The sequence below is a fragment of the Gilbertella persicaria genome, assembly GCF_025201335.1.
Source record: "Gilbertella persicaria strain CBS 190.32 chromosome Unknown B0P05scaffold_21, whole genome shotgun sequence".
Taxonomy (NCBI): domain Eukaryota; kingdom Fungi; phylum Mucoromycota; class Mucoromycetes; order Mucorales; family Choanephoraceae; genus Gilbertella; species Gilbertella persicaria.
Genome location: NW_026251982.1, coordinates 369,699 through 394,076, shown reverse-complemented (window position 1 = coordinate 394,076; position 24,378 = coordinate 369,699). Strand labels below are relative to the sequence as shown.

The 24,378-nt window shown below is 36.7% G+C and overlaps 13 protein-coding genes across 13 annotated transcripts; 9 read left to right on the top strand and 4 right to left on the bottom strand.

Annotated features, from left to right (window-relative positions):
• Window positions 1–1,332: 1,332 nt before the first annotated feature.
• On the top strand, window positions 1,333–4,112 carry B0P05DRAFT_587499 (kinase-like domain-containing protein; the record flags this gene model as incomplete). Its single annotated transcript, XM_051582597.1, has 7 exons — window positions 1,333–1,380; window positions 1,431–1,523; window positions 1,569–1,891; window positions 1,955–2,088; window positions 2,143–2,175; window positions 2,220–3,898; window positions 3,948–4,112. The coding sequence occupies 7 exons, from the start codon at window positions 1,333–1,335 to the stop codon at window positions 4,110–4,112; spliced, it is 2,475 nt and encodes an 824-aa protein (XP_051434700.1).
• A 70-nt stretch (window positions 4,113–4,182) lies between these two features.
• On the bottom strand, window positions 4,183–5,674 carry B0P05DRAFT_115616 (uncharacterized protein). Its single transcript, XM_051572973.1, has one exon. It carries the CDS (start codon window positions 5,310–5,312, stop codon window positions 4,380–4,382), a length of 933 nt encoding a protein of 310 aa, XP_051434699.1. The 5' UTR covers window positions 5,313–5,674; the 3' UTR covers window positions 4,183–4,379.
• A 285-nt stretch (window positions 5,675–5,959) lies between these two features.
• B0P05DRAFT_579514 (uncharacterized protein) lies at window positions 5,960–7,948 on the bottom strand (the record flags this gene model as incomplete). Its single annotated transcript, XM_051581936.1, has 2 exons — window positions 5,960–6,777; window positions 6,820–7,948. 2 exons carry the CDS (start codon window positions 7,946–7,948, stop codon window positions 5,960–5,962), a joined length of 1,947 nt encoding a protein of 648 aa, XP_051434698.1.
• Window positions 7,949–8,358: 410 nt separating this feature from the next.
• Window positions 8,359–9,040, bottom strand: B0P05DRAFT_543159 (uncharacterized protein). Its single transcript, XM_051578400.1, has one exon. It carries the CDS (start codon window positions 8,895–8,897, stop codon window positions 8,703–8,705), a length of 195 nt encoding a protein of 64 aa, XP_051434697.1. The 5' UTR covers window positions 8,898–9,040; the 3' UTR covers window positions 8,359–8,702.
• An 81-nt stretch (window positions 9,041–9,121) lies between these two features.
• B0P05DRAFT_579513 (uncharacterized protein) lies at window positions 9,122–9,708 on the top strand (the record flags this gene model as incomplete). Its single annotated transcript, XM_051581935.1, has 2 exons — window positions 9,122–9,335; window positions 9,377–9,708. The coding sequence occupies 2 exons, from the start codon at window positions 9,122–9,124 to the stop codon at window positions 9,706–9,708; spliced, it is 546 nt and encodes a 181-aa protein (XP_051434696.1).
• A 136-nt stretch (window positions 9,709–9,844) lies between these two features.
• Window positions 9,845–10,725, top strand: B0P05DRAFT_470509 (ClpP/crotonase-like domain-containing protein; the record flags this gene model as incomplete). Its single annotated transcript, XM_051574561.1, has 2 exons — window positions 9,845–10,021; window positions 10,066–10,725. The coding sequence occupies 2 exons, from the start codon at window positions 9,845–9,847 to the stop codon at window positions 10,723–10,725; spliced, it is 837 nt and encodes a 278-aa protein (XP_051434695.1).
• Window positions 10,726–10,850: 125 nt separating this feature from the next.
• On the top strand, window positions 10,851–11,754 carry B0P05DRAFT_543153 (uncharacterized protein). Its single transcript, XM_051578399.1, has 3 exons — window positions 10,851–11,143; window positions 11,185–11,289; window positions 11,341–11,754. Exons 1-3 carry the CDS (start codon window positions 10,916–10,918, stop codon window positions 11,680–11,682), a joined length of 675 nt encoding a protein of 224 aa, XP_051434694.1. The 5' UTR covers window positions 10,851–10,915; the 3' UTR covers window positions 11,683–11,754.
• Window positions 11,755–11,814: 60 nt separating this feature from the next.
• On the top strand, window positions 11,815–14,759 carry B0P05DRAFT_543148 (uncharacterized protein). Its single transcript, XM_051578398.1, has 11 exons — window positions 11,815–12,154; window positions 12,228–12,392; window positions 12,442–12,551; window positions 12,610–12,797; window positions 12,845–12,916; window positions 12,963–13,105; window positions 13,152–13,414; window positions 13,458–13,599; window positions 13,644–13,837; window positions 13,884–14,085; window positions 14,138–14,759. Exons 1-11 carry the CDS (start codon window positions 12,043–12,045, stop codon window positions 14,557–14,559), a joined length of 2,013 nt encoding a protein of 670 aa, XP_051434693.1. The 5' UTR covers window positions 11,815–12,042; the 3' UTR covers window positions 14,560–14,759.
• A 401-nt stretch (window positions 14,760–15,160) lies between these two features.
• Window positions 15,161–17,638, top strand: B0P05DRAFT_470831 (uncharacterized protein; the record flags this gene model as incomplete). Its single annotated transcript, XM_051574579.1, has 5 exons — window positions 15,161–15,295; window positions 15,341–15,387; window positions 15,447–15,659; window positions 15,738–16,141; window positions 16,194–17,638. Coding segments are annotated over 5 exons (2,244 nt in total), but the record flags the coding sequence as incomplete, so codon positions are not given.
• Window positions 17,639–18,857: 1,219 nt separating this feature from the next.
• On the top strand, window positions 18,858–19,580 carry B0P05DRAFT_470691 (uncharacterized protein; the record flags this gene model as incomplete). The annotated part of the gene is made up of 3 exons (XM_051574576.1): window positions 18,858–19,014; window positions 19,071–19,186; window positions 19,227–19,580. 3 exons carry the CDS (start codon window positions 18,858–18,860, stop codon window positions 19,578–19,580), a joined length of 627 nt encoding a protein of 208 aa, XP_051434691.1.
• A 24-nt stretch (window positions 19,581–19,604) lies between these two features.
• Window positions 19,605–19,874, top strand: B0P05DRAFT_587490 (uncharacterized protein; the record flags this gene model as incomplete). Its single annotated transcript, XM_051582596.1, has 2 exons — window positions 19,605–19,617; window positions 19,666–19,874. The coding sequence occupies 2 exons, from the start codon at window positions 19,605–19,607 to the stop codon at window positions 19,872–19,874; spliced, it is 222 nt and encodes a 73-aa protein (XP_051434690.1).
• Window positions 19,875–20,557: 683 nt separating this feature from the next.
• Window positions 20,558–21,987, top strand: B0P05DRAFT_579511 (kinase-like domain-containing protein; the record flags this gene model as incomplete). Its single annotated transcript, XM_051581934.1, has 5 exons — window positions 20,558–20,647; window positions 20,696–21,009; window positions 21,066–21,445; window positions 21,506–21,831; window positions 21,895–21,987. 5 exons carry the CDS (start codon window positions 20,558–20,560, stop codon window positions 21,985–21,987), a joined length of 1,203 nt encoding a protein of 400 aa, XP_051434689.1.
• A 589-nt stretch (window positions 21,988–22,576) lies between these two features.
• Window positions 22,577–23,744, bottom strand: B0P05DRAFT_579510 (uncharacterized protein; the record flags this gene model as incomplete). Its single annotated transcript, XM_051581933.1, has 2 exons — window positions 22,577–23,344; window positions 23,397–23,744. 2 exons carry the CDS (start codon window positions 23,742–23,744, stop codon window positions 22,577–22,579), a joined length of 1,116 nt encoding a protein of 371 aa, XP_051434688.1.
• Between the last annotated feature and the right edge of the window lie 634 nt (window positions 23,745–24,378).

Sequence of the window (24,378 nt, the reverse complement as noted above, 5' to 3'; positions counted from 1 at the left end):
AAAATAAACACTTTTTAGCATTATCGCTCTTGAGGAATAAGTTCTGAATGTCTTTGACGTTCAATGCATTCGAAGTTTATTTAAGAATATGATTAGAGAAAAACTCTTGTGGCCACTAAAGAGAATGGTATAGATGCGCTGCGCAATTTCAGGGGCTTGCTTGCGGTGAATGGCATAGATAACAACATCTGTTGAGCGGGATAGTCATGCACCATTTCATCACTGGCAATAGCGAAGTCAAAAAGCTTGATAAAAGCAGGGCGTTTAAACATTTAGGTGCTTTTTTTTGTAGCCTCTAAATTCTATTCTAAAGTCCGTGAAATTCTTATATTGAAAACGATTGTACAGAGAAGAAGAAAAGTTTGCTTTTATGGTGTTTGTACCATCATTTTTTTTTTCGAACCAACATTGTGGCAATCACGATAAAAAAAAAGTTCCTATCACTTTGTGTTGCATGTCAGTCGAAACAGAAGAAAAAAAGTGCTGGTCTGCTTTTTAACCGAGAAATATCAACTTTGATGCAGTAATATTAGGCGGTGATTATTTATCAAAGCACTTTAATGCCTTAACATTTTCGTTATAAAAATTTTCTTTCTTTTGTCAAGTCTTGACAAAGAAGTATAGTTTTTCTTGTCTGAATTGTATATGACACGCTGATAGGGAGAAGTAGAATATGGCGTTTGACATAAAAATATATACTAACTCTTAATAGTAACCCTTTTGGTCATTGTCAATACTTGCTCTTTAAAACATAATGCGGTATTCATTCTCCGTTTCTTTTTGTTCATTTAAGAATAGCAGTAAAAATAGAGTACAAGAAACCGAAATGAAATGTGAGTATTTTCCTTAATAGATTAAATGTAGTACAACCTTTTGTATTCATTTACATTGGTTTTTTTTTAGCGATCACTCCTACTAGAGCCTTTTTTTTTTTTTTTTTTTTTTTTTTTTTTTTTTTGCTTTTTTGAATAGTGTCCCCCTTTTTTAAAATATATAACTTATAAATCTAAATTAATTTATTGTTGTGTTCTTACTTTTCTCTTCCTCTCATCTCTTTTTATATATATACAACTTTATATATAAATCTCACAAGTTAGATCTCACCATTACTCTCCTTCATGATTCGAAACTAAACTTGCATTTATATATCTCGAAAAAAAATTTTTTCTCTACACCACGAACAACATTTATATATCACATCAATCCAATTCAAAGACAAGCATTAAAAAAACATAAAGCATTTTTTTGTAGCCACTAAAGCTAATACAAGCTTTACCATTATTATCACTATCAACCCTCCTTCACAGACACTTTCCTTTTCACAAATTATAAATGATCAGCTCACCAAGAAATTCGGTAGCACACAACCAACAAGCTAAAGTAAATGAATAATTTTTTATGTGCAAAACTAATTTCTTATTTTGAAATAGCTTGCAGTAGATTATAATGAATTACTCAAGGAGTTGTCCTCCCATGAAATGACGTCGGTTGGATGTTATACAATAGGGGAAACTATTGGCGAGGTAAAGAACAAATAAGAAATTGGTTTGTAACTAAACCTATACTAGGGCAGCTTTGGCAAAGTCAAAAAAGGAACTCATAAACTCACAGGCAAAGTAGTTGCCATCAAAAAAATCAACAAACAACATGCACCTTTAATGGCCCGAGAAATACACCATCATCGCCAGCTTAAGCATCCCAACATTATCATGCTTTATGAAATGATCACCACTGAATCTGCTATTCATATTATTTCTGAGTACTGTCCTAATGGTGACCTTTTAGATGCATTGACTGAATCTGGACGATGTATGGAAATACGAGTTCACAAATGGTTTCGTCAGCTGACAGATGCGCTCAGTTATTGTCATACGCGTGGCATTGTTCATAGGTAAATAGCTTTCTCCTTGAAAATAGGGTCATTGACTCCCTCTTTTTTTTTTTACTTTAACAGAGATTTAAAGTTGGAAAACATTTTGTTAGATGCTGAAGATAATGTCAAAATCTGTGATTTTGGTTTTGCTCGGTTTACTCAAAAGAATCAATATCTTGAAACATTTTGTGGTAGTCTTAGTTACTCTGCTCCAGGTAAAGTTGATTGGCTTCCTTTCTAATTTCTCTAACTCGTCTTTTTTTTTAAAGAGGTTATTTTAAGAAAGAAATACACAGGGCCAGGTAAAAAAAAAAGCTTATGTGTAGACTATACTCACTCTAAATAGAAACCGACATTTGGTCTCTTGGTGTTATTCTGTACACTTTGATTGCTGGTGAATATCCTTTTGATGATGATTCTGAAGTAATGACACAAAGAAAGATTGTTCAAGTCGATTATGAAATGCCTTTTTACTTCTCTTCAGATCTGAGCAGTTTAGTGACCAACATGCTTCAATTCAATCCTTGCGACCGTATTACTTTTGATGCTATTGAAACACATCCTTGGGTAGTTCGGTTAGATAACGCAAGCGATGATGAAGACGATGAAGAGGAAGCATGTCTGACACCCTCTTCTTCAACCACCACTCACCAATCTGCATCCGATGCTGACTCTATTTTTTCTCAGCATGAAAACACAATTGCATTCGACGACGGCATGACATCCACTGATTTCCAATTGTCACCCGACCTCAAGTTTTCACCTCAAGTACGATCTAGTTTAGGCATCTCAAAGCAACAACACAAATCACCACGTTTCTCAGCACCCACTTTAAACCGTCGATCGAATAACGCCACGAATCAACCTGCCTCTCCTTTGTTGCAATCATCGTTTCGATCTTCATTGCCTTCGTCATTTTATCAACAATCACTTCATCATGAAACACTCAATATGACGCCCATTGAACAGCGTCTCTTTGCCGCCTTAACTGCAGCTGGATTTGACCGAGACGCTTTGATCAAGATGCAGACAGGTGAATGTGACACGTCAAGTACGCTCTGGCATTTATTGTTGGAAAACATGTCTCAACAACACCAGAAGCCTATATCGAATGTATCAGATGCTTTTGCTTTTGCTGTTCAGGCTCGTCAGCCTTTGATGGAATCGACTTCATCACTGGATTTAGATGCAAAAAAGGCAGTAGACCAAGGTACACAGACTTTGGATGAGAATGAACCGATCCAATTACCGGAGTACATTCAGCCTTACCCTAAACCAGCTGTCAATGTTCAACATAAAATCCAAACCATAGGATTTGGTTCTCATCAGCCTGAAAAGCAATCAGGTTGGTTCACCTCTGTAAAATCATGGTTTGGATCTAAGCAACAACAACAACAACAACAACAACAACAACAACAAAGAGGTCGTTCTCTATCAAATTGCTCAACCATATCATCACCTATTGCTTCACCTTCTAGCTATCGTAACTTTGATACGCCCATGGTTGATCATACTACAACTGACTCATTAGAGACAAATGTAATGTCACCACCCATTTACAGAACAGGATCACAAAAATACCGCCGACGTGTGTTACAATTATCTGATCCTCCTGTATGTGAATTAGACCAACTGACATACAATGGAACCACTTCTACTGTTCCTCAACACACAAACCAAAATACAGGTACTACATGCAGTTATCGTATGAAGGCACCTTCTTCATTAGGTGTTCATGTCCCTCCTACAGCATTAACATCAGCAACTCGCCTTGCGACAGATACATTCTCTATATTAACAACAGAATCTTCGGAACCTCAAGAAGTTGATATGTGCCAAAAACGATATTCCCTGCTGTACAATAGTCATAGACAACAAAAACCACCTGTTCAATCCAATGCTCCTCCTCTTTCTCCTTCTCCAGAAAAATTCACAAAAGAAAAAAGTGAGCCATTATCTGATTTCTCTTCAGACAGTAGCAGTGAAGAGGAAGAATCGAATATAATCATAGACAATAAGCCTTTGGTAAGTTAGTATTCATGTAACACACATCGATTAAAATAGCATTCAATAGACCTCTCCTCATCCTCCTCAACAAATGAATGGGAGTAGACTTCGATCGTCTCGATTTGAATTTACGCCCAGATCCCGTCTAAGTGCTTATGGCATGCAAGAACAAAGAGGTGCTTCCTTTGGCACAAAAGCCATCATAGAAGAAGAAGAGGAAGAAGAAGAGTAATTGTGTACAGAAACCTTTCTCTTTTTCTTTCTCATGTCCCTCATCTATCCTTATTTATTTCATATAGTATACTCTCCCTTCTCCAATCTTTTATCTTTATTGTAGTTCTTATATATATATATATACATATACACTATCTTATATTATAACCCCCACTTTCATCCATACTTTCCCTATACCACTCACTTTCCTTTATCTCTATTTTATGTTTCTTTTTTTCTTCTTCTTTAATATAAAAACAATAGAAAAAAAAACGCTGATGTAACATTAAAAAATCCATGAACGCCTTGCAAGTAACAGCATCCCATTCTGTAGTACATCTTCTGTACATGTTTCATGAGCTTGTGCAAGTCGACAAGACCATCTCTGGATCTTGTCATAAACTCGTCCTCTATTGTCTTGCATATCATGTTCTTTTTCCTCTCGCTCTGGAAAATAGAGTCCCATAAACCTTTCAAGTTTGATATCCAGACTACATTGATCTGCTGTAAACAGCTGTCGACATAGAGGACATGTACCTCGGCGACAGAATGGACGTGTAGCCTCATTCACGCTATAACATTCACAATAAATAGCAGGCCGTACACGGATGCCTAGTTTATCAGCTAACCGAGTTCGTTTCCGTTGCGTGTGTTGATGACATGGAGCACAAAAGCAGCGCTGAATGCATGACCGACAAAAGGTATGTCTACAAGGACTCAAGACAGTAGGTTCTTGAAAAAGATCAAGACAAACAGCGCACGTATAATCATGAGCTACTGGGGCGTTGGTTTCCAAAGTCTTCTTGAGTTGATGTTGAAGTCGCTGATAATGCATCAAGGACAAGGATTGCATATGGTTCCATCTTGATTCCATGGCTGAATTCATGTAACCTCCCAGATCCCATAACAAACTGAATTGACTTGATACATAATGATGGTAGAGAAGTAAATCTTGTTCCAGGCAAAAGAACTGATGCATGCATTCATCCAGTTTAAGGTAGCCTATAGGGATGGCTTGTTTAATTCGGTATTGATGGCTCTGCTGACATGAATATAATGCTTTATTTCGTTCTTTTAGATTGACCTTGTGTTGTATAGATGCTTTTGAAAACTGTAAATGATGTACATCATTGATTTGTGTAATAATGTTAACTGAGCGAGTAAAGTGGTTATCCCATTCTTTTAAACAAGCTGTAATGAACTGATGGGCTTGAGCCATTTGATTTTTATCAGGGTTCTTGACTGGAGAAGACTAGAAAAGAATATTAATAAAAGGTCTCTCTTTTCTTTTTTGTAAGTTACAATCATGCATAAACCGTGTGACAATGCTTGTAATTGAAGTTCCAAGGCAACCACTGCTTTTTGACTCTGAAGATAAACTTTTTCCATTTCTGAATACCATGTTTGAATAAAGAGATCCATAGACCGTCTAGAGGCTCTCTGGAGTCTTTCTGTATTAACTGTATAAGCAGAACAAGTGCCTCTAAAGAACACTGGCAATGTACTGTATTCATCAAAAAGACTGGACGAAAACTCTTTGTTTTCATGTTTAAAGTTATGTGTAATTCGAGACCAAAACCGAATCATAAAGAAAAAAAAAAAAAAGAAACAAAAATAATGATAAAAAAGAGTGTTTATAAACTATCGGCATCAACAATGGAACCAAAGGGATTGGCTTTTGAACTATTATTTAAACATAAAGAAAGAAGAACTCATTCTAGCTTCAGAAGCATATTTACATAATAGCTTTTGATCTTGTTCTGTCCAATCTTTGCTTTTTGGTATCTTGTCATTTTGACTTTCTAAATGCTTTTGGTATTTGCCATACAAACTAAAGACGGTTAGGAAAGTTAGGGTATGGTTTACTTACGTTTTGTATTCAGGTACATCACAAACACCACCAGAAACAACCAAAAATGAGTTCTGTTCCAGTCCATGATAGATACGACGGATGTAATCATCCATCTGTTGAAGTTGAAGAGCACGCTTGGATTGAGTGCTAGCAGCTGCACTGGGAACAATACCAGGCACAGCATCTTGATCCTTTTGATGCATAGATTGATAACGCGTAAACAAAAAGTTCTTTTCCTTGATCTTTTCCAAGGTCAATTCAACCAGTGCTTCATTTGTGTCCACACGATAATAGTCACCACCATGAGTAGCACCAAAAGAACGCTGTTCACTTTGACTTGCTTCGAGAATAGCACTTGTTCTACTAGGTCGATTGGCCAATAACCGATCCATAATCAATTCTGTCTTTTTGTATTTACCAAAACTGATCTTATTCGCCAACTTGAGCTTGAATAAATCCAATGTGGCACGGGCATCTTCAGCAGAATCGTGACCCACACGCGTTTCATTACGGTCCTGAATACGGCGCTTAAGATAGTTGCGGGCCAAGAATCGAAGTGAGGGTTTGTAAGGAGGACCCTTATGGTGATCATAGATAAGAGAGGTATCAACACAGTAAGGATGGGCGAGTTGTAGTGCCTTTAAATCGTTTTCTAAACCGTGACCTACAAGAATGACATTGTGATTCACAAATTTACGAACATGCTTTTGTGCACGGCGAAGAGAACATGTCGCTGTGCTCATGGCAGCAGGTGTAATACCAGAGTATTTAGTCAAGTAATCAATAATAGGTTGATCAGGCTTGACCATGTCATCCAACAAGACACTACCGTCTAAACTATATAAGTATCAAGATCAATTAAAAAGGCTGTTACCTTCATCAATAAGTGTAATACGAGCTAAAGCAGAGCCTCTGACAGTCAAGACCATTTCACAATCAACAGCAATAATGCGTTTAGGTTGACCAGGAGCCAATGGTTCTGTAGAGGCGTGTGTTTCTTTCCATCCTTCAGGCAAACAAACACTTGAGTCTAAAAAGGGAGGTATAGGATAATCTGCCTTTTTCATTTCTTCAAGCGACAAGACATAGTATTCACGCATATTGTCTTTAAACTTGTTGCCCTTCACAGACTGTTCGTTCGCAAGTTTCTCTTTTTTAGTGTTGGACATGTTGCATTGGAGAATATCAGCAACAGGTGAATTGAATCGACCATTATGTCCAGAAATTTGATTGACAATCATGTATTTGCTTTGTTTGGTTAAGAAAGGCATAGATGCTTTACCAACCCATTGTGTACTATCCAACTGATCAAGGTCCACAAAAGGAGCAGGAGAAGAAGGATTAGAGATACCAAAATCAGTGCAATTTAAGCCCTGAGCAAATACCATCACAAGTCGTTCTACTTTTGCCTTATGAATAATACTACACCATGCTAAATTGGTTGTTTCAGACAAGGCATACAACACAAATTCGCCTAGTTGTTTGGTAGGTATCACTTGTGTGAGTGAAGTAGGAATGATATGAAAAGCGGGTCGAGAGACCAGTTCACCGTTGACTTTGACTTTGGCTTGTCTTTTCAATGCATTCTTCTTACGTTTGGCTGCTACTTTGGCCAGAATTTCTTCTTCCGTAAGTTTCTTAGGAGGTTGCTTTTTTCCTTTGACTTTTTTAGGTGTGAATTTGGGACCACGTACTTTAGGTGGTTCATTTGAGGTAGGTGTATTGATAGGTACAGCAGAGAGAGGCTTTGTTGGTTCTATCTTTTCGGGTGCTTTCTCGGTTGTCTTTACTTCCTTGTCCTGAATCGCTTTTTCTTTTTTATTTTTTTTCGTCTTCTCGGAAGACTTGCTCTTTTTCTTTTCTCGATCATTATCGTGAGCAGGATGCGATCTTTTCTTTAATGGTACTGTTGTCTCGGTAGGTTCATCGTCAAAAGTAACATGGACTTTCTTCGAAGCGTCGTGCAATGCTGCGTGCCTGTCTATAATAGGGGTGAACTTCATGATCGTAAACCCAAAGAAAGATCAGATCTAAAAAAAAAAAAAGAAAAGAAAAAAAAATAGAATACAATCTTTGGACAGTCACTATAGGATTTTGATTTAAAATATCAGTTAAATGAATCAAAGGTAGAGTTAAATTCAGACGAAGTCATTTTTGAAGCTCTTTTTGAGACGCTTTTATTTTTCATTTTACTGTGCACTCATTGTTTTTAGCTTAAATTTGGAATTTGATATGGGTTTTAGTAACTACAGTCTTGCTTTAGATATAGAGCGTTATGATGAGCCAAAAGCAGAAGAAATGGATTGCAATATTTAGATATTAACGGGGGTTGAAATTATCGAGACCATTGCAATATGTACAGTATGTATTTAACTAATGTTTTAAAAATCTTCATATTGCAGCTTCTTGTAGTCTATAATCACATACTCCAGCACCCCTTCTGTTACATCTAAGAAAGTACAAAGACAGATAGATAAACAGCGTGCCTTAAAAAAGCTCAGACTGCAAACAATACCCAACAAACCAAAGTCATGCCCATCTTATAAACAAAATACTCATTTAAGATCAACAAGCAAGTCATGTCCAGAAAAAAGATGAAAAAGAAGAGCTCTTGGAAAAAAAACATGCAGAGATTCAAGGCTTGTTAAATCTATAAACAAACTAAAAAATTTGAACCAATCAAATCCATCTTGAAGGTTTTACTGAATTGTTTCGCAGATAATGGCATCTTAGTTTGTATGGTGGACAAGTTCCTTATTAGCCAAGTCTGCAATTCTTGTAAGGTGTGAAGTGTTGAGAATGTAATTGCAAGGGATCAGAAACGAAGAGTACCTTTAGTATTGCAGTGCAAGGAAAGCACTTGTAATATTGTTTAGAATCGCGATGTGATGGCCGCAAGAAACAACGACGCTCATCTGTACTCTTTCCAATACACTTCATCAGAATAATCATAATCACTATATGTCATCGATATAACTCTTTAATACACTAGTGTATGCTTCAATGGACTATAAGTTCAATTATGGTTATATTCCATTTGTCTGAATTTAAAATGACTCTGTTTGAGAGCGTCTGAATTTTTTTTTGAAAAGTCCGAAAACCAAGTAAAATGACTCTTTATTTTTTCTTTTTCTCTCTCTCTCTCTTTTATTTTTCTCCTTAAATCATCATCAACTATGCATATCGAAATAGCACAAGCAGTTGAATTCCTAGGCAGACTATTACAGTCAAAAGTAGATGAAGATACGATTCAAGTCTTTAAAGAGAAATTAGTGGAACTCTTGAAACAGAGATTTACAGACCATTGGGATTCACAGCAACCTTATCGTGGTAACGGCTACAGAGCCATTTCGAATTTCAACGGCGAATTGGATCCTATTATCGTCAAAGGTATATACAGTCGATTGCATAAAATACTTATGTTCATATAGCTTGTAATAAAGCACAATGTGCTACTAGTTTAATTCATTCAAATCTTCCCCGTGACTTTGTATTATGGATTGATCCATTTAGTGTATCTTATAGAGTAGGTGATCATGGAAATATCATGACATTATATGAAGATCGTTCGCGTGGTAGAGTGTCGATGAAGGTGGATGCATCCCCTCGTCTTCAATATTTACAACCTCAGTCCATACCTGTACGTATTTCACCACCCAATAGTCCTGAAAACAAAAAAATGACTAGCAAACCTCATCTTCATCAGCCATCACCACTTGCAGTCAATGCTAAAAAAGACGAGAAAATAGTGATGGCTAATTGATTGCATAAAATGAAGCGGAACATTAAAAAAAATTCTACTAAATGTGTATGAGAAAATGTCATGACTAAGAGTATATTAAAACTATCTTCTACGTACGTGTGTGTATGTGTGTGTTTCTTTTTCTTTACTTCTTTCTATGTCTATTCAACTTCCTAAAACAGAATATACTTTGCTTTCTTTTCCTGAACCTCATGTGTTGTTGATTACTATCAATCGACAAAAACAATACAATGCACTGAATGCAGCTGCTAATTGGGAATTGCATCATGTATTCAACTGGGCTGAACAAGAAGACTCTATTTGGTGTATTATTGTAAGTGTCTATATATCAAATAAACTAGTGACTGAAAGAAACAGATCACAGGTGCAGGTAACAAAGCATTTTGTACAGGCATGGATCTTGTCAGTGCTCATGAAGCACGCGAGAATGACAAGTCTAGCGTCGGTGGTTCAGCCATGCCCCCGACTGGCTTTGGTGGTCTCAGTAATCGTCGTATGAGCCGTAAGCCTGTGATTGCTGCTGTCAATGGCTTTGCCCTGGGTGGTGGTATGGAAATGGTATGTGCCTGTAATATGGTGATTGCCACTGAAAAATCTCAATTTGGCTTGCCTGAAGTCAAGCAAGGTGTCGTCATTGCTGCAGGTGGTCTTGCTCGTCTTGCTCGATCTGTTTCTTACCAAGTGGCTTCAGAACTTGTCTTGACAGGTCGATTTATTAATGCCAATGAAGCTAAACAACACGGCCTTGTGAATCAAATCGTACCAAATGACACAGACGTGGTTGAAGCCGCTCTTGTCTGGGCTAAACTCATGACTGCTAATTCGCCTGATGCTGTTCTTTTGACCAAACAAGGTCTTTTATTGGCTCTTGAGCGTCCTTCTATGACAGATGCTACTGATGAATGGATGGCTTCCCCTGAAGCTAAGGCATGGAGAGAAGGTGATAATCTCTCTGAAGGTTTAAAGGCATTTGCTCAAAAGAGAAAAGCACAATGGAAGAATCCTTCTAAATTGTAATAGGGGGTGATACACACTAAATATAATTTAATAAATGTACAACGGATATTTCTCTGTCTTTTTGTTAAATATATATATATATATATCGGACATTATTACAATGCTGTTTGTTGTTGACAAAAAAAAAAAAAGCTTAATCCAACAGTAAATTCCTTTCGTTTTTCTTTCTTTCTTTTTCTTTCTTATCTTCATGACGAAACATAATCTGTCAAAGAGTTATTCATGTCTTATTTCCGAAAAACAAGCGCATTCAATACCTTCCTCAGTCTCGACAACTTCATTACACCAGCATAAAAAGAGATTTCATACAGCGCATTTAGGAAAGCCACCAGGTCTTCCTACACCCAAATCAACACATGTACAAAAACCTGTTCAACCACCGCCTACCAAAATAGCACCTATGAAAGAAGTAGAAAAAGTAATCCATAAAATCAAATACAGGGTATTCATCGTCTTTAGATGATAGCAGACTTAAAAAAGGAAAATTTTGATCTTAAGCTTAGGCTTTATCACTTGGAGAATTTAATAGCACAAAATACCGATATTTATGAACTCAAGCATCAGGCAAGGAGTATATGTAACAACACAAAATTAATAAAACTGATTAATCAACAGAATCATAAAATACGGGCAAATTTAGAACACAAGAATAAACGCATTGATGAACTAGAGCAAGAACTACAGACACTCCTTGAGAAAATAAATCTCAATGATCCACCTACTGTCGTATCGATAGGAACTCAAACAGAAACTGTGCTTGAATCTTCACCCGAAGCATTTGGTCTTTTGCCTAACAAAAAGATAAGTTGGCAACAACAAGTCGTAGCCAATGAAGATAACCTCAAGAGTGTTTTACATGCATTGCAGCAAGTAAAAATTGATAAAAATCAAATCCATCATGATTCTTGGTCAAATCAGAATAATAAACAAGGCAAATTGAGACGCCCATTATTATAATAAAGGAGTTTGTAAAAAAATCATAAGGGGTCTAGATGTTATGTGAAACAATAAAAAAAAATTGAAACCCCCTTTTACTGTCATTATTACTGCGTTTATATCTTATATTTTTTCTTTTTCTCTCTTTCTCTCTTTTTTTTTTTAATTTTCTCAGTAACACCTTTTCCCCTTCTTCGTTCTCCCCCCCTTTTTTTTTATATATTTTTTTACTATAGCAACTACTGTCGACTCCATAGTTACAGCATACTAAAAAAAAAAAGAAAGCTCACCTCTTTTTTTTTTCGTTTTCTGAAAAAAAAAAAATCCGACTTTGCACACATACACATACACACACACACACATATATATATACTTTATCAAATGGACCCACAAACATGTACTATTATTCTGTTCAACCAAACGAATCCCTTTTTATTACAAGATAACGAAAATGACTCTACATTACAATTATTAGAGTCAACTTTTGGACACGGTAATAAACAAAAAGAGGGAAACAATACAGTATGTTGACCTATGTTTCTCTCTCTCTTTCTTTCTTTTTATAGTTCATAAAGAATCAAATATAGATGCTTGTCTCAACTATGTCAAATTACTACCTTCTTCTTCAACTATTCTACTCATCGAATTAGATGAAGCACTGATGCCACATAATCAGATCGAGATGATTAGTCAAACAGTCGATATGATGCCAGAGACAGTACCTGTGATTGGTAAATACTGTCCCTCTTTTTTTTTATTGTATTCATACGTTTTTTATAGTATGTTCAACAAACCAAGACACACAGTTTATGCTAGACTGTATACAAGCAGGAGCAGCCGATTATTTACTACGACCACTTAGACCTGATGTGATTAAAACACTATTTTTGGTAATAGACACACACATACACACACATATATATATATACTTTTCTAAACATTAATTAGACATTACATCGTCGATTATCTCCACTATATCAAGATCATCTCTTATCGTCAACTACCATTAGCAGTACAGTAACTTCTATCATGACGCCTATTACATCTATTCCACCCTCTTCTACAAAAGATACATCGGCTTATTTACCGGATAGAGTTCAAGATCGAATAAAGGCACTTTATACAAAAGATCAAAAGTAAAAGCAAATACTTCTAGCAAAAATACTTACACTTATTCAACTAGTTTTACCAAAGCCGTGATAGATACCTATCTTCCCTTTAACAATCCTATTCGTACTCGTAAAGAATTATCAAGGTAAATCTAGATATTGCCTTTTTATATACTTATGATATATATATAGTGAGCATAAACAAAGACTAGAAAAGAAAGTGTCTGTTTGGGACTTTTCTCCATTGAATGTGTCACACGAAGATCTTATTCATTGTTCTGTTATTATTATTTCCCAAGTCTTTTCATTGTCTGAAGTGACGCTGTTTACAACAGGTAAAGTGACATATGATGTTAACATTATAGACTGACAGAAACCTAGATCAATTATATGACTTTATTACTGATCTATCAAGCATTTATCATAATGAAAACCCGTATCATAATTTTGCTCATGCAGTCGATGTTCTGCAATGTATATATTACTTTCTGTGTCAAATGGGCTTGGTCCCACTTGCTGATGGCACACCTAATCTATCTCGTACAAAATCATTCCATATCCTAAGACCAAGAGACATTTTTGCTCTTTTTATTGCTGCTATTGGTCATGATACAGCTCATCCTGGTGTGAATAACGCATTTCTTGTAAGTAACATAGTACATGTATTCATTGTTCATTCTTCTGTAGATCAATACCAGTGCTCCTCTTGCTTTGTTATACAATGACAACTCAGTGCTTGAGAGTTTTCATGCCATGACTTTGTTTCAATTACTAAAGAAACACAAGTTTGACCAAGTGCTAGGGGGACAAGATTCTGTTGAATATACAGGTAATCTGAACCAACCACCGAGCTGTATTGACAACCCAAATTAGAATTTCGAAAATTAGTGATCACCACTATTTTAGCAACAGATATGGCGTTACACAGCGATTATGTAACGAGAATCAAGGAACAAAAAGAACGATTGGTAGATAGTGATCCAAGTGATTGGGACGCAGCTCGGTGTCTTGAAGAAAGATTGTTGTTCTGCAGTGGTCTGATTAAATGTGCTGATATCAGTAATGTGGTATGTTTATTGTACATGTAAGGATGATGCACTCACTATGCTAAAGGCTCGTCCATTTCCAAGGACATATGAATGGGCACAAATCTTGGTAGAAGAATTTGCTTCTCAAGGTGATCTTGAACGCGAGCTTGGTATGGATGTCTTGCCCATGAACGATCGCTCTCAAATCGTCTTGGAAGATTCACAGATTGGTTTTATTCGATTTGTAGCTTTAGGCTTATTTGAGAGTGTCAGTGATTACATGCAAGGTATGAATAAGAGTGGTTGCTTTTGTTGTTCATCTCTCTCTCTCTCTTTTAGAACTCTCATTTCCAGTAAAATATATTGAACAAAACTTGTCCATATGGCAAGATAGAAAACAAGAACACATTGAATCCAATCATCATACACTTGTTCATGATCGACGACATAATGAAAATACACAGTCAACCACCACCACAGTTGTCGGCAGTAGCTATCAAAAAGAAGACACAGATTCTCATAGTGATAGTACAGCAACTTCAGCATCAGAAGATAACAGTGACTATCATACACAGGCTGTGGATGCTATTGGAAGCAAACCTGATTATAATTTACCAAAGATGCCTGCTGTAGCCATGACAAGTCTATCTCATCCCAACAATGTGTATCCTACAAAAGAAAGTCCTGACTTTGATCATGTTAGTGAATGGGAACATCGTGAAAGTTCAGGGCCTGTGTACTGTCAATGCACCATTCAATAATATTATATAGATTGTATATTTAGAAGTAACAAAAAACTGTTATAATATCCCCCCCCTTTTCCCTTTTCTTCTCTCTCTTACTCTTTTCCTTTTTCATTTGTTCATCCTATTCACTTCCCTTCTCTCAAACTTTATGATTATATGTGTGTATAGAATATATTTCTTTTATCTTAAATAATATATATATAAATTTTGTAAAAAAAAAAAGCCTCTAGAGGCTTACATAAAAGTGTGTAAATTATCATTGGAGCATATATCTGAGCCACGTTATTCGTACAGAATGTATGTCATATCCCCGCTGGGATGTCGTGGCTTAAATATAAATAAAAGAGAAAGGCATAAACATTGCTTAATGGTTTAGATTGTTCTATATGATCAAAAACCTATCTTTTTTTTGTTGTATCCCATTTGCTTCAATCACTGCTTTTTGTGTGTGTATGTGTTGTTTTGCATGAAAATAAAAAAAACATAGATAAAACTTTACCTTTTTATGCCTGTTACACAACCAAAAGTAGAAAATTTAAAACTAAAAATACAATTAGAAAAAGTACGCCACTTTGCAATTAGCAATTTTCGCTTTCTTTCTTTCTCTGTTCTCATTATGAGCGTCTATGTATCTTTTGAAGAGCAAAGGAAGCAAGATGCTTCATTCACAATTCAATCGATGGGTATCCAGCTTGGGATCAATGTTGGTACAGCCATTATAGTCATGATTGGCTTTAGTTTATTAAGACCTGTAAGAAATTCTATTTTATTTATACGACACTAATAGAATCGATAGCGAAATACACTTGTTTATGCGCCCAAAGCAAAATTCTCATCCAAACAGTAAAGCATAGACCGTCATGACATCGTATCTATATTAACTTTTTTTTTTTTTATTGTAGACACCAGCCACCAACCATTCAATCCACTGGATGGTTATCTTGGCTAAATCCCGTCATACGAGTATCAGACGACACATTGCTTCAACAAATTGGTTGTGATGCTTTACTTTATATACGTTTTGTTCGACTCTTAAGAAAATTACTCTTGTTGATGACCATTCTGGGTGTTTGTGCCTTGATTCCCATCAATATTGTAGCCACTAAAAACACAGGGTAATGAAGCACACATACACAATGTATTTATTTATTTATTTTTTTCTTTTGTAGGGAATGGCCACCTGCGTCTGGTAGTATTGAGATGCTATCTATTTCAGGCATCAATTTAATCAATGGCAAGTTACGCGATGATCCAGACACAAATTGGTACTGGTCTCCGTTTGTAGCTACCTATGTGTTTTCAGGCTTAATTGGGTATTTCATGTACCGTGCCTCTTGCGATTACATTGAGATGCGACAGTATTATTTACGCTTACCAGAGAATGAGACGTCCATGAAATCACTGATGGTCAGTCGCATTCCCGAGCCTATGCGAGCAGACCAGAAATTAAAAGAGTGGATTGAATCAACAAAGGCTGTTCCACATCCTATTCAAGATACAATGATTGGGCATCATAGTTCAACATTGACAGATCTGTTTGAGAAACATAAAGTAGCTGTGGAACAATTGGAAGGCACATTGGCTTCTTATCTCAGTGGTAACACATATTTGTTTATACGTTGTTTATTTACGTGTGTTAGATGGTAAAGACACAGACAACAAGAAAAGACCCTTAGTGCGTGTGGGTGGCTTCTTATGCTTTGGCGGACAAAAAGTGGATGCTATTGATTATTATACAAAGCAAGTTGCAGATATAGACAAACACATCAAAGAAATACGACACAGTGAAAAGACAAAAACTTCGCATTATGGTTGGATATCTTTTGAGCGTATTGAATGGGCTCATTCCACACAACGCTCTTTGGCTAAACACCTCAGGATCCGTCTTTCGCCTACGCCTGACGATTTGATCTGGTCTAATTTACCCCTAGACAAAAAGACACAATGTGCTAAACGATGGATAGGCCATATTATTTATTGGGTGTTTGTGTTTGCTTGGATGATCCCTATGTCTGCATTGTCTGCTACTTCCAATGTCATTAACCTGATCCGTTTGATCCCCAATTCAGCTACATTTATTGATCAACACCAAGTGATTATGGGCCTGATACAATCTTATTTCTCACCTATTGTGATGGCGCTCTTCTTTTATCTCTTGCCTCTCTTTTTCCGCTTCTTATCACAACAGCAGGGCTATTGGACACAAACCACACTGGATCGCAAAGTGCTTACGAAACTCTACGTGTTTTTCATCATCAATAACTTACTGGTGTTCACATTGACTTCCATGTTTGTCGGTATTTATGGCCAAATCAAGGCTTTAATCGAATCCGGTTCGTTGCCTTCAGACGAAAGCATCACAAGTTACATTATGCAGATTGCCAAAAACATTGCCGAAGTCTCTACTTTTTGGATCAATTTTGTGTGTCTTAAATCGCTCGGTTTGACCATCAATTTAGCCATGTTGGTGCCTTTACTGACCATCACGATCCGCAAGTTCTTCACACGACCGAGTCCTCGCAAGTTGCGTGAGATGGCTAAACCGCCTGAATTTGATTTTCCTCAAAGCTACAATATCCTCTTGTTCTTCTTCACGATCGCGTTGGTCTATTCTGTCATGTCGCCCTTGATCTTACCGTTTGCGTTGGTGTATTTTACCGTAGCTAGCGTGGTCTATAAGTACATGTTGATGTATATCTATGTCACCAAGATAGAGAGTGGTGGTAAGATGTGGCCCGTGTTGTTCCAGACCGTCATGACCTCTTGCATCTTTTTTCAGGTCACGATGATCGTTGTGTTGGCATTGAAGGGTGGGTCTGCGCAAGCGTATGGGTTGATCCCGTTACCTGTGTTGACATGGGCCTATCAGTATCTGTATTATCGCCGCATGCATACCTTGGGTACGTATGTACGTGGCACTGTTGCCAGCCATGCAAGTCTAGACGAGTCGTTTATGGGAGACCAGGACCACTACAAAGAGAAAAAGCAAGACCTGAAACACCAGTTCAGAGATCCTGCTTATCACGGCAAGTTGACTACACCTACAGTGCATGATGATGTGAAGCATTTGTTACAAAAAGTGTATCATCATCGTCCTATGGCTGAAGACAAGGAGCCCCATGCATTGTCTATACGCATTCATGAGACAATCGAAAAGGCCCACCATGCCATGGATTTAGATGAACATAAAGGGTTCCATCATGCACACCATCGAATGACACTGTATGAAGCACAGGGTCCTGTTCAGTTTGAAACAATGACAGAACAAGAAATCATGGAAGACCTGAGTTCTGATGAAGAAGATGAAGAACAAGTAGCATCTGTGCCTTCAAAACAAGATATTGTAGAACAAGTCTCTTTTGAACATAAGCTACAACACCAAGAGATACAGACAAAAGCACCTATTCAGCCCACTGTATTTGAGCTACCTGTGCATGACAAGCCTGAACGACCAGAGTCAAACCATTCTTTGGCCTTTGATGCTTACCCATCAGAAGCCATGGTTGAAGATATACCTTTATTAGTGAGTCAATCACCGCCACCGGTTGAAGAGGAACAACCATCCTTATCACCTATACCTCAACAAGGACGTGGTGTGACTTCAGAATATTTTGAGATGTATTCTTCATTTACACCTAATGCAAGCATGGTTTCTTTACATGAAGAAAAGACACTTGCAGAGGAAGAAGAATCAGAGACACGCCCTGTTTCTTTAGATGCATTTGGAGTGCATCATTCAAACACAAATCCTAGTATCGACCATCTAAATCAACGTAGACACACCTTCAATGCCCCCAGTATCCTCGTCAATGTTCAAGAAGAAGAAGCAGGAAAAACAGCAGAAGAAACAGAAAAACAAGTCTCTCAAGAACAAATCACATTACATTCTTCTATTCGACATCGATCCATGCCTCCTTCTCAGTATCAATCCACTCTATCTTTGCCTTCCATAGAGACATCAGATCATGAAGGAGCCAGTAGTATGGACGAAGAAGAAAGCAGAGGCTCCGTGGAAGTCAAACGACAATTAAGTGTACCTGATCTGAAACGAAAGACTTCGATTCGAAGAAGTTCTTCTATTCGTCGTAATAAAACGGTTCCTTCTCGACCTAAAGAACCACAAAACCCGTTTGAAGATCAATAATAATAATAATAAAACACGTCTCATTTTTCGCGTTACGACGCGTCAAGAACATTATTTTTCCTTTTCTTTTCTTTTTATGAGCACACAAAATACACAAAGCGAAGTTATATTTTCATCTATACCCACTTATCAAAGTGATGAACCGAGTTTTCTGGATTCTCAATCAGGCATGTTGTTTGAAGATGCAGGCATCTTGGAGAAATCCACAGGAGAAGCAGCAGAAGAATTAACAACAGCCTGGTTGAATGAACGCAACGCGCCTGAAGTCTTGCCCTATGAACGTACACTGGTTGAATTCTTGATAGAGACGATTGAAAGACAGGCAAGTAAGAAGAGATCATTCAACTTTTTTTTTTTTAACTCATTGTCTAGATTGAAAAAGTCATGGAGGATATGGAAAACCATGTTGAAAATAAGTTTGAAAGTATGGTCTATCAAACAGAGATTGAGCGTATCAAATATGTTGTCAAGAGTTATCTTCGATGTCGTCTGTTTAAGGTAGCCAAGTGATTAGAACAACCAAAACTCATCATGTTAGATTGAGAAATTTACATTGCATTTATTAAGACAACCGAATTTGCGTGATATTCTATCTCATCAAGAAATTATTTATGCCAGACGATACCAAGAGTTGATTGAAAGTCATTATCACCATACTTTCTTGCACCAATTGCCCAGGACACAACAAAAGCAAGATGAAGTTATACAAGACATGAGTATGGTAGTTGAACCCAATTTGGATGCACCTGTATTCTGTCGAGTTCTGTCAAACATTGGACATGTTGAGATTGGTCAGAGTGACAGCGTTCTGTTTGAGATGGGAGATATTTACATATTACGTTATTCTGACGTACAGCATTATTTAAAAGAGAACAAAATCAAACTAATCTAATAAAAACACATTTCTTTCTTTCTCATGAACACAACACGTAAATTGAAGTCATATAATATAACCATGAGTCTAATGTTCTCTATAGGATCTACTGGACATGGTACTGTGGATGTCCCATTTGACCAAGACACGATGGAATCTCTTCGCGATAACCAAGGCCAAACAAAGCATACGCCCATGAAGCAACATCAAAATAAGCAGCCTGAAGAGAAAGGACACCATGTTGGATTTGGTCACACAACTCAACATGGCCATTCACCCAGAAGTATCAAGAGAGATTTAAATGACATTTAATAAACAATATTACACAAAAAGCAACAATAAGCACGTTTCATTCCACGTGCTTGTTCATTGTCCCTATATATAAAATGATAGATGTAGTAGTAGTAGTAGTAGTTAAAGAGTGAAAAGGATAAGCCATCACATGCCTGTGACGCCCCTTTTTATATGAGTGGAGTATAAAATAAACGGAGTGTGTGCAGTATATAAATAAAAGGGGAGGGGGAGAGAGAGAAGGGGAAAACTTTTTTTTTTCACTTTCTTTTTCTTTTTTCTTTTTCGTTGGATGATTATCCGATAACATTCTATTATTTTATCTATCATTATATATATCCCTCTCTTTCTTTATTTTTTAAATAGAATATAACTAAAAAAAAAAAAATGCTTCATTTATCCAATAACACTATTTACAATACAACAACAACAACAACAACAACAACAACAACACCACCATCAAATGTTGCTTATCAACAGCAACAAAAGTTTGGCAAACATATCCTTGCAGCTGCAAAGGATCAAGAGAAAAATGTATACAAGAAAAATTATTCACACATACATAAATTATTAATTTATATTTATAGCGTACAAACATGTTTGAGAAAAGAGGTTCATTTCCAAAACAACAGCTACAGAGTCCTCAAAGACAACTCCGTAAATCAAGATCTTTGACTACGGAAAAGACTAGTTTAGTGGTCGATATGACTTTAAAAAGAAGATCCACTGGTTGTATCAGACAACCTTCTTTTTATAGCTCAACCAACACAAGTACCTCTGTTGCAAACACAAAAGTAAGCAATTTGAGAAATAAAAAACATGGTTTCAAACCTTCTTCATAGGAAATCTGGCGTCCTCCAGGTCACTGTGAGATTCCAAACGTATTTGGCAAAGATTGTTTCTTAAAGCCAGAACCCTATGATAACAAAAAAACATTGAATTTGCGTGAATACCCCTCTAGCAACAAATTTGAAGAAAAGAAGCGCTGGTGTCCTGTAGGTCCTAGTACAGAAATTCCACAGTTGCCTCCTTTGGTGCGATCTGAAAATGAATTTGAACGTAGAATACGTAAAGCCTTATCACATCAAAAAAAGATTAGTGTTTCAACACTTGATCCACGCAATAAATACGCTGGATTCAAAGAAGTGGGCACAGGGTAAAAAAAAAACAGAGAAGCATTTGGTTGATTTAAAACTAACGCTTTTTCTTTAGTGTCAATGGTTCAGTTGTTCGTGCCACTCACAAGTATAAAAAGAATCTGCATTTAGCTATTAAAAGATGCCGATTAGACCCCGATCGAGAGTATAAAGCAGCTATCGTTCGCGAACTCCGTATCATGTCTTCTGGCCACAACAATCTGATTCGACTTCGTGAAGTGACTTTATGGCGTGACGATGTCTGGATGGCCATGGACTTGATGCGTTGCTCTGTCTTTGCTGTCTTGTGTCAGCGTGGTATTCCTGAAGAACACACTATTCATATTGCCTGTGAGGCCCTTAAGGCATTACACTACCTTCATGGCAAAGGCTTTATTCACAGAGATATTAAATGTGAAAACTTATTGCTTGGCTGGAACGGCGAAGTGAAATTAGGTAAGTGTATTCAGATTTATCAATTTTTTTTTTTAATAATAATAACCATTTTAACATAAGCTGACTTTGGTTTGGCTACTCGTACCACCAAACGTAATCGTGACCGACTGGGTACAAGTAAATGGATGGCACCCGAAGTTATTCGGGAACAATCTTATAACGAAAAGATTGACATGTGGTCACTTGGTATCACCATCATTGAAATGATGGACCGTGTTCCTCCTCACTATCTCATCAAGGATGAAATGGAATTGTTCTCTACTGTCTTGTCTGAACCAAGTCCAACCTTTACTTACAGTTACCCTACCATGTACATGCGTGGTTTGGTTGCTTGGTTATTGGATGAAGTTCCAAATACTAGACCATCAGCAAAGGATGTTCTTTCCGTAAGTAACACAAATGGAGATTGAAAACTGCAGAAACTAAAAAAAAAAAAAATTGTATAACAGGAAATTGATGCTCATGTTCAAAGTCGACTCTTGAAATGTTCTACTTCAGTTGAACTCGCTAGATTTGTAAACCACGTCTTGCCTCCTTGTTAATTCTTAAGCTAAAAAAATTTACTTATGAAGAAATTATGCAAACAACAAAAAAAACAAAAAAATAGGTAAAAAAAAATTCAAAAAAATCACAAAAAAAAGCTTCCTATACCCCTTCTCTCTCTCTCTCAAGCCCTTTTTCTCTTTCTCTTTTTTTCTCTCTCTCTTTCTATCACCCTTCTTTTTTTTTCCCAAAAAAAAGAAAAAGCAATTCCCCCCTTTTTGTCTCTTTTTCCCTCTTCTTTTTATACTCTTTTTTTGACTTGTCACCCCCTCTTTTTTTTTTTACTGTATTAAGAAAAAAAAATATGTAAAACCAATGAATTTTTATTGATTAAATCTCTATACTGTTTATTTCATATAAAAAAAAAGGATCTGTCAAAAAAAAAAAATCAGGTACGAAATTAAAGTTTTCATGTTTATTTCTATATACAAGCTGTTTTGTTTTCTACTAAATTCGGGTTTAAAAGGATTAGTGCGCGATATAAAAAAAAAAATTAAAGGAGGAGAAATGAAACCAATCAAATTGTTGTTTATTAACAGCTGATATACAGGTGATTTAAATGCGTATAGAGTTTTATTCAAAAAGGGTTTATAATTCTGCAACATAGTTGCCTGGAAAGACACCGGTAACACCATTTAATCTACCAGTCCACCAATCGTTTGTATCTGCTGTTCTTTCGATAATTTCAATCTTGTCATCCTTTCTGAAACTAAGATCCCCTTCCGCTTGAGCTACATAGTCATAAAGAGCAATGACGAATTTCTGCGGCCGGTTATTATTGTTGACAGCAACAGGTGGTTGTTGCCATGACTGTTTACCATAACTCATGGGCGTTGAGTCTAATGTCACACCCGCATTACCATAAGCTGGTGGTGGTGGTGAACTAGGCGATTGGTGATAATAAGGGTCAATATTACCACCACTACTACTACCATAAGTAGCAGGTGATGGAGAGTGGCCATCATTTTGTGCTTCTGCTGCTTTAATAGCACGACGTTCTTGTAATGTGAGTTTACTGTTATTAGCACCGCCAGAGACAGCCAACCATGCCTTGCCACCCGACTTTAATAGATCCAAATTCTCATATTCTGCCCTTGCATCTCTTTGTTGTTTTCTCCAATTAAAACCTTCTTCAATGCCCATGGTGTGTGTTTGGAATGTTTCGAGGTTTTGATTGAGCAGTTCATAACAACGTGCATAGATAATACCATAAATACGAGCTTGCATGTTAAACAAATGCTCAAACACAGGCTGAAAAAAGGCAGTCTTCATCTCAAAGAATCTTGGCAACTCTGTCTTGAGCATATCATTCAAATAATTGTAATCTTGTGTAGCTGTATCCAATTGTGCTTGAATCTTTTTAGAACGTGTGTCAGTTATATAAAAAAAAAATGTTTTTATTGTTTACCTTGAAAATCTGTTTTTCTTCACTAAAACTTCGTTCAGTCTTGTTGTTTAATTTCTGTATCGACAAACGATGTCTGTCATAATCAATAAGTTTATGGTTGCGTTTCACCATGGTTTTGTTGATTGTCTTGACGATTTCTGAAAGCTCCAACAGGGGTCGTACAATGTCACGATCTACCACATCCAATTCTGGCAAGACTTCATCTCGACAATACGCCATAGCAGCCTCTGCGTCATTGACAGCTTGTGCACTCGCTGCTGGTGTTTGTTGAAACCGCTTTTGTACTACACCTTCAGGTAATTCAGTGCCCAAACTGTTGTCATAGATGGTGGCTAAAAACTGGGCCATAGCTGCCTGATTGGATAACATGGCTTAGAACATCACTTAGTCCATGATGGTACACACATATTGATTACACTTACTTGAAATACTATCACGAAAGAGTCTGGCATCCTTGGCCAAGACATCGACCAGTTTAGAGAAATCGTTGAATTGTTTTTCTAGTTGTAAATATTCTGCGTCTCTTGTAGCTATATTCTATGTCAATTGTGGTGTTTCATAAGCTTTTTTTTTTTTTTTTTACCTTCGCTCTTCTTGGACATAATTTGATGTGGTAAACGGCTTACCGCTTTTTGAAACCCCTATCAATATTCATACGTGTTACTTTTTTTATTATTATTGAGAAAGAATTACCTTCCAACTCATAATAGTAATAACAGTGTGTATAAAGAAGAAGAAAAACGACAAAATCCTTCAAGAAATTCGATAACGAAAAAAAAAAAAAAAAAATTAGAATCATCTCCGTCATAAACAAGCGGAAAAACAAAAGTCCGAAGCATCATGCACATTTTGAAATGTGATACAACTGACGTAGGAGCTGCTTATAATGTCATGGATCAATAGCATAGAAGGGAGAGAATATGAGTAAATGTCCTTTCTCATATAGTATACCAAGTCTCATCTAAATTATCTCGTATATGTA

Bases quoted from the DNA above. Each gene is read 5' to 3' on its own strand.
- B0P05DRAFT_115616 (XM_051572973.1), bottom strand. From the start codon at position 5,312: ATGGCTCAAGCCCATCAGTTCATTACAGCTTGTTTAAAAGAATGGGAT.
- B0P05DRAFT_543159 (XM_051578400.1), bottom strand. From the start codon at position 8,897: ATGATTATTCTGATGAAGTGTATTGGAAAGAGTACAGATGAGCGTCGT.
- B0P05DRAFT_543153 (XM_051578399.1), top strand. From the start codon at position 10,916: ATGACGAAACATAATCTGTCAAAGAGTTATTCATGTCTTATTTCCGAA. The intron at 11,144-11,184 runs GTAATCCATAAA...CATCGTCTTTAG, and splicing joins CTATGAAAGAAGTAGAAAAA to ATGATAGCAGACTTAAAAAA. The intron at 11,290-11,340 runs GCAAGGAGTATA...ATTAATCAACAG, and splicing joins TTTATGAACTCAAGCATCAG to AATCATAAAATACGGGCAAA.
- B0P05DRAFT_543148 (XM_051578398.1), top strand. From the start codon at position 12,043: ATGGACCCACAAACATGTACTATTATTCTGTTCAACCAAACGAATCCC. The intron at 13,600-13,643 runs GTAATCTGAACC...AACCCAAATTAG, and splicing joins AGATTCTGTTGAATATACAG to AATTTCGAAAATTAGTGATC. The intron at 14,086-14,137 runs GTATGAATAAGA...TCTCTCTTTTAG, and splicing joins TGTCAGTGATTACATGCAAG to AACTCTCATTTCCAGTAAAA.